The sequence below is a fragment of the Ascaphus truei genome, chromosome 16, assembly GCF_040206685.1.
Source record: "Ascaphus truei isolate aAscTru1 chromosome 16, aAscTru1.hap1, whole genome shotgun sequence".
NCBI classification, from domain to species: Eukaryota; Metazoa; Chordata; class Amphibia; order Anura; family Ascaphidae; genus Ascaphus; species Ascaphus truei.
In genome coordinates this window covers 33341358-33348893 of record NC_134498.1, presented here as the reverse complement: position 1 = coordinate 33348893, position 7536 = coordinate 33341358, and the positions used below count along the sequence as shown (strand labels likewise).

Here is a 7536-nt window from a genome sequence, read left to right as displayed (position 1 = left end):
GTACTTATATGTATTGAATTACCCCTGATTGTGGTCCCCCATCTCTTTTTTACGTTTGCATGTGTCCTGGAATCACGAGTGGAACGACGCGCCTGAGGATCCTTCCCCCCTACCCTTTTTCTCGAATAGTAGGGTAACTGGGTTGGGCTATCGCTTAAGCCATGGTTCCCAGATATCATAATGGCGTTCAGATTTGCGCTTGAGAAACGCCGTCAACCTCTCCATCAGCATACTGTAACCTCATTCACCCTTCTTTCAACCTTCCGCATTCTGGGGGGGTAGTACTCTCTTCCAGTGGGATGCCACCTCACATCTCGCCGCTGTTAGAATGAAGGAGATTAATTTCCTAACTGGGCGGTCAATTTGCCCTAGCGGCCTGCCGAGTAGGTAGGTCAGTGGATCAATGGGAATGGTGAGGTTGTAAAAGTTCCTTTTTAATATAGCCCTACTTACCTCTTCACATCATAACAGTGCATTATACAGACTTTCCTTTTTGTGATTATCTCTTCTATTTATACTGTTTATGCCCCTTTTATCTCATTTACTCTGATAGGCTGCGTCCAGGGTCAGCGCTTATGCGCTGACCAGTGCTGAGCCGCGCTCACGCTCGGCACTGAGCCCCTGCAGCCGCAATGAGAGCGGCTTTATCAGGGGCTCGCGCACGCGTCCGCAAACTTGCGGAAGCGTAAGTCTTACCAAAATGTTAAATTCAAGCGCTCGAGGGAGCGCAGGGCCGGTCACGTGAGCGGTTCGCCCAATGAGGGCGAACCAGCTCCGTGACGTCACTGTCCCGCCCCCCGACACGCCCCCGACACGCCCCCGAGCAGCGCGCGGACCAAGGCCAGGGAAAGCACCCGCTTTCCCTCAGCCTCTGCACGCCTCTGCACGGCTGCAGTCCTATGGACGCAGCCATATACTCGCTGAGCAAGGAGTTTCCAGCTATTTATGACTATTTTTCTACACTGATAATGAGCAGGCTGCACTTTAAAAGGGTGTCGGGTACCTATAGACTGATAATGAACACGCTACGCTGTATTATAATGTTGAGTAATGTATCTATACACTGGTAATGAACACGCTACGCTGTATAATGATGCAGAGTATCTATACACTGATAATGAACACGCTACGCTGTATTATAATGTTGAGTAATGTATCTATACACTGATAATAAACACGCTGCGCTGTATAATGATGTGGAGTATCTGTACACTGATAACGAACACGCTACTCTGTATAATGATGCTCAGTGCCGTTTTGATGGCGGTGCTGTCGCTGCCTCGCACCACGGTCTAGGACTTTGTGGCCAATCAGTTGCCGGCATTTAGCAGCCGCTGATGAGCCACCGGGTAAAGCTAGGCACCGGCTGTGTCAGTGCGATGGTAAGTCCCTAACCTTAACCCCTTAAACTAAAACCCCTTACAGTAACCAGTTAACCCCTTAACCTAAAATGCCTTACAGTAACCAGTTAACCCATTAACTTAAAACCCCTTACAGTAACCAGTTAACCCATTAACCGAAAACCCCTTACAGTAACCAGTTAACCCATTAACCGAAAACCCCTTACAGTAACCAGTTAACCCATTAACCGAAAACCCCTTACAGTAACCAGTTAACCCATTAACCTAAAACTCCTTACAGTAACCAGTTAACCCATTAACCGAAAACCCCTTACAGTAACCAGTTAACCCCTTAACCTAAAACCCCTTACAGTAACCACTTAACCCCCTAACCTTAACCCCTTACCCTGACCCCCAATCAGACCCCTTACCCTAAAATCCCTAACCTTAACCCCTTACCCGAAAACCCCTAACGTTAACTCCAAATGCTAACACTAAACCCTCTAACCCCTTACTTACTTTCTCGGCGAGAGGTCCCATTCCGGTGCACCGAGCCCCGCGGTTACAGAGACCCCGCGCTCTTCCTCACAACAATGAAACTGTTTGCCTGGGGGGAGAGCGCGGGGTCTCTGTGTCTCTCTAACCTTCTCCTGTGCCATCTGCCTCCTGCAGGGTCCCACATCATAGCGCCACAACGCCAAATGGCGTTGCGTTGCCATGACAGCGGGATGTCACGTGACGGCTTGTAATGCCACCGCGGGCGCCCCGTTGCCATGACAAAGGGACGCCCCAGCTCGCTGCGCCGTCACGTGATGTGCCGTGTTCATGGCAACGTGACACCATTTGAATTTGCGGCGCCATGATGAGGGAGCATGCAGGAAGAGATGGGGAAGGAGAAGGTAAGAGGTCCCGCGCCACGTGTCCTGCACCAAGCCCCGCCATGTTTCCAGCAGGCTCTGATGCTGAGTATCTCTATACACTGATAATGAACATGATGCACTGTATAATGATGCTGAGTATCTCTATACACTGATAATGAACATGATGCACTGTATAATGATGCTGAGTATCTCTATACACTGATAATGAACATGATGCACTGTATAATGATGCTGAGTATCTCTATACACTGATAATGAACATGATGCACTGTATAATGATGCTGAGTATCTCTATACACTGATAATGAACACACTGCACTGTATAATAATGGTGAGTATCTATATTGATAATGAGCACGCTACGTTGTATAATGATGTTGAGTATCTATATACTGATAATGAACATTCCGCACTACATAATGATGCGGAGTATCTCTATACACTGATAATGAACATGCCGTGCTGTATAATGGTGCAGAGTATCTCTATACACTGATAATGAACATTCAGTGCTGTATTTCTATACTGCCCTGCGGTGTTTCAACTGAAGTATACAACGCGATGAACATTTATCAATTACTTATTTATTCTGATATCAAATCTGACATTATATACAGTGCTGAACAAGAATAATAAAAGCAGACAGAATGCCTGGTTCAGAGAGCTGACAATCTATGTTATTCGTGCAACATTAATATAATTGACCCAGGATGACTTCAATCCTGAGTCTGTCCTGATAATTTGTAGTCAGGAGGTCATCCTACATTACATACAGTATAAACCCAGGACTGTCTGAGCCTGTCCCTGATACTCTGCAGTCAGGAGGTCATCCTACATTACACATAAACCCAGGACTGTCTGAGCCTGTCCCTGATACTCTGCAGTCAGGAGGTCATCCTACATTACACATAAACCCAGGACTGTCTGAGCCTGTCCCTGATACTCTGCAGTCAGGAGGTCACCCAGATCTAGCGGTGACTCTCAGGGCAGCGTGTCCGTGGCCTGTGTCCTTTGCCTCTGTCCAGTATAATGATACCGTGGTCCCACTGGGTTATTATTATTGCTTATTTGTAAAGCGCCAACATATTCCGAGGCGTGGTACAATGGGGTACAGAGTATATGAAAAAACGAAAAACAGTTACCTACAGTACAAGTGAGGACGAACATGCACAAACAGTTACAAAGAGGCAATGAGGGTCCCGCTCGTGAGAGCTTACAGTCTTCTCCCTGTAGCATCTCAAGTTCTGGAGTGAAGCAGAGAGGAATTGGGTGAGGGGGCACCTCTGTACCTGTGCCCACCCATGGTAGGGAAAGACTGACTCCTCACCCCCTCCCTTCTCTGCCAGCCTCCTACACGTACCCAGTGAGGCTATACCCACTCTGCTCCCTCTTGGAGGTCTGTGCCATGCTGTCCGTGGCCTGCCTCTTGTCTGCCACCAATGCTCTTCCCTGGTACTTGTTGTAGAACGAGTAGTCTTGTTCCTTGGGTGGGCAGGAGGCACAGAGCAGGGCACCACCCAGCACAGAGAGGATGGAAGCCAGGATGCCCATGTAGAGGGCAGTTCCGATATCATATTTCAGAGTGTCTGGCACCACGGGGTTGTAGAAGTCCCGTAGGATGGAGTGAAGGTTCCAGCAGATGGGCACCAGGCACAGGACCCCACTGAGGATGAAGAGGCTCCCCCCAGCCACAGCCATCCTGTCCTTTCCGGGAGACCCTTGGGAGAAGATGGTGCACCTCATGCCAAAAACGGAGAAGAGGCTGGCGACAATGGAGAGAACGCAGGAGGTGACCATGAGAGCCTGGGCAGCCTGGGTATCAGCAGGTAGCCCCAGCATGGTGCTGTAGACGTCACACTGTGTGATGCCTGTGCTGTATGTGGCACACTCCATCCACAATCCCTTGGAGAAGCCCATGGCCGTCACGATGCTAGCACCAATGAATGAGTTGACCTTCCAGGTGGGCAGGAGTGTGGCAATGATTGTGCCACTCATACCCAGGATGCTTAGGATGTAGCCCACCATCTGCAGGCCCATAGACACCATTTTGACTGTCTCTTAATATTCCAGGATCTCTCTCTCTCTCTTGGTGCCAGCTGTCTCTCTGGTCACTAGACAGTCTGTGGGGTCAACAGGCCCTTTCTCTGTGCCAGGTGCAAGCCTGTATTCTTAATTCCAGTCTCACAGTTGGCAGTTTCTCAGGTCTTCAGACTGCCTCTTAGCCAGGTAGGTCTCTCTTCCTGTGTTGGCTGTCCCACAAGTTCCAAGCTGTCTCTTTCCCAGTCTCTCTCCCTCAAGTGGAGTCAACTGTCTCTCAGGACTCCAAACTGTTTTTCTCAATGCCAGCTGCCAGGCAGTCTCTTATCCTGGGCTTCCTGTCTCTTGCTTCCAGCTGTCGCCCAAGTCTCCAGGCAGGGTGTCTCAGTGCCAGGCTATCTCTTTAACCCGGTCTCTCAGTTGGCAGTCTCTTGGATCTCCAAGTTGTCTCTTTATTCCGGTCTCTCCCAGAGTCCACTTTGTCCCTGGCTGTAAATGAAAGAAGAGAGAGAGAGAGAGAGAGGAGGTTGGGAGCGTAAAGGGGGAGAGGAGGAGAGAAGAGGGGAGGGTGGTTGGGGGGGGGGGGGGGGTTAAATATTTACTAAAATTTATTGATTTGCCAAATGCTCCTTGACCGGTTTATCGCTAAAAAGCTGAAATCAAACAGACCCCCTCACTCTGATCTCCTGTCAGAGACACCTGCACTGTATTATGTAACCCAGCTCCTGAGTGCCTTATTGCCCCTGTAATATCTCATTGCAGTAACCCAGCTCCTGAGTGCCTTATTGCCCCTGTAATATCTCATTGCAGTAACCCAGCTCCTGAGTGCCTTATTGCCCCTGTAATATCTCATTGCAGTAACCCTGCTCCTGAGTGCCTTATTGCCCCTGTAATATCTCATTGCAGTAACCCAGCTCCTGAGTGCCTTATTGCCCCTGTAACACCTCATTGCAGTAACCCAGCTCCTGAGTGCCTTATTGCCCCTGTAACACCTCATTACAGTAACCCAGATCCTGAGTGCCTTATTTCCCCTGTAATATCTCATTGCAGTAACCCAGCTCCTGAGTGCCTTATTGCCCCTGTAACACCTCATTGCAGTAACCCAGCTCGAGTGCCTTATTGCCCCTGTAATATCTCATTGCAGTAACCCAGCTGCTGAGTGCCTTATTGCCCCTGTAACACCTCATTGCAGTAACCCAGCTCCTGAGTGCCTTATTTCCCCTGTAATATCTCATTGCAGTAACCCAGCTCCTGAGTGCCTTATTGCCCCTGTAACATCTCATTGCAGTAACCCAGCTCCTGAGTGCCTTATTGCCTCTGTAACACCTCATTGCAGGAACTCAGCTCCTGAGTGCCTTATTGCCCCTGTAACATCTCTTTGCAGTAACCCAGCTCCTGAGTGCCTTATTGCCCCTGTAACATCTCATTGCGGTGACCCAGCTCCTGAGTTCCTTATTGCCCCTAAAGAGCAGGGTGTGTGAGAGAACAGAGTGTGTGAGAGAGCAAGGCGGTGTGTGAGAGAGCACAGAGCAGAGTGTGTGAGAGCACAGAGCAGTGTGTGAGAGAGCGCAGAGCAGTGTGTGAGAGCGCAGAGCAATGTTTGAGAGCGCAGAGCAGTGTGTGTGAGAGCACAAAGCAAAGTGTGTGAGAGCGCAGTGTGTTAGAGCGCAGTGTGTGAGATCAGAGTGTGTGAGAGAGAACATTGCGTGTCAACATAGCAGAGTGTGTGTGAGAGCGCAGAGCGTGTAAGAGCGCAGTGTGTGTGAAAGCGCGGACAGTTTGCGACAGAACAGAGCATGTTAGAGCAGAGCAGTATGTGTGTAAGAGGTGAGAGAATACTGAGTGAGAGCGCAGAGCAGTGTGTGATAGCGCAGAGCAGAGTGTGTGAGAGCGCAGAGCAGAGTGTGTGAGAGCGCAGAGCTGAGTTTGTGAGCACAGAGCAGAGTGTGTGAGAGCGCAAAGCAGAGTGTGTGAGTGCAGAGCAGAGGGTGTGAAAGCGCAGTGCTGAGTGTGTGAGAGCGCAGAGCTGAGTGTGTGAGAGCGCAGAGCTGAGTGTGTGAGAGCGCAGAGCTGAGTGTGTGATAGCGCAGAGCAGAATGTGTGAGATTGCAGAGCAGAGTGTGTGAGAGCGCAGGGCAGAGTGTGTGAGTGCGCAGGGTAGAGAGTGTGAGAGCGCAGAGCAGAGTGTGTGAGAGCGCAGAGCATAGTGTGTGAGAGCGCAGAACAGAGTGTGTGAGAGCGCAGAACAGAGTGTGTGAGAGTGCAGAGCAGAATGTGTGAGAGCGCAGAGCAGAATGTGAGAGCGCAGAGCAGAGTGTGTGAGAGCGCAGAGCAGAGTGCGAGAGCGCAGAGCAGAATGTGAGAGCGCAGAGCAGAGTGTGTGAGAGCGCAGAGCAGAATGTGTGAGAGCGCAGAGCAGAATGTGAGAGCGCAGAGCAGAGTGTGTGAGAGTGCAGAGCAGAATGTGTGAGAGCGCAGAGCAGAATGTGAGAGCGCAGAGCAGAGTGTGTGAGAGCGCAGAGCAGAATGTGTGAGAGCGCAGAGCAGAATGTGAGAGCGCAGAGCAGAGTGTGAGAGCGCAGAGCAGAGTGTGAGAGCGCAGAGTGTGTGAGAGCAGAGCCTCAGCACCTTGTACTTAATGTAATTCCCCCTGGAATTTGTGCCGGGTGACGCTCTAATCTGTCACCTGTCTGCGCTCACATGCGGGTAATGTAATCCGCAGAGCATTTAACCCCTGCTTTGCTGGAGGGCTCTGCAGAGCTCTGTGCTTCTGTCTGCTTTGTGTCTGTCTACTGAGCGCTGCATGTCTGTCATCAAAAGGGGACACCCAGATTTCTGCGATGAGACGTTACAAGGGCAATAAGGCACTCAGCCGCTGGATTACTGCAATGGGATATTACAGGCGCAATAAGGCACTCAGGAGCTGGGTTACTGCAATGATGTGTTACAGGCGCAATAAGGCACTCAGGAGCTGGGTTACTGCAATGAGATCTTACAGGGGTAATAAGGCACTCAGGAGCAGGGTCACAGCAATGAGATGTTACACAGCCAATAAGGCACTCAGGAGCTGGGTTGCTGCAATTAGATGTTTGTGGGGCAATACGGCACTCAGGAGCTGGGTTACTGGAATGAGATGTTACAGGGGCAATAAGGCACTCAGGGGAGAATTAAAATGCATTGCAAACCCTTTGAAGAGTTTCATGCAGGCAGCTATATACACAGGCCCTGCTGGGTGAGGGAGCTGATGTTATTTTAAGATCCCAGCACAAATGAGAAAC

At 50.2% G+C, this 7536-nt stretch overlaps 1 protein-coding gene across 1 annotated transcript; it reads right to left on the bottom strand.

Moving 5' to 3' along the window:
* Nucleotides 1–2783: 2783 nt before the first annotated feature.
* CLDN2 (claudin 2) lies at nt 2784–6895 on the bottom strand. Its single transcript, XM_075573076.1, has one exon. It carries the CDS (start codon nt 4265–4267, stop codon nt 3572–3574), a length of 696 nt encoding a protein of 231 aa, XP_075429191.1. The 5' UTR covers nt 4268–6895; the 3' UTR covers nt 2784–3571.
* Between the last annotated feature and the right edge of the window lie 641 nt (nt 6896–7536).

Coding starts and splice junctions, on each gene's coding strand:
- CLDN2 (XM_075573076.1), bottom strand. CDS start 4,267: ATGGTGTCTATGGGCCTGCAGATGGTGGGCTACATCCTAAGCATCCTG.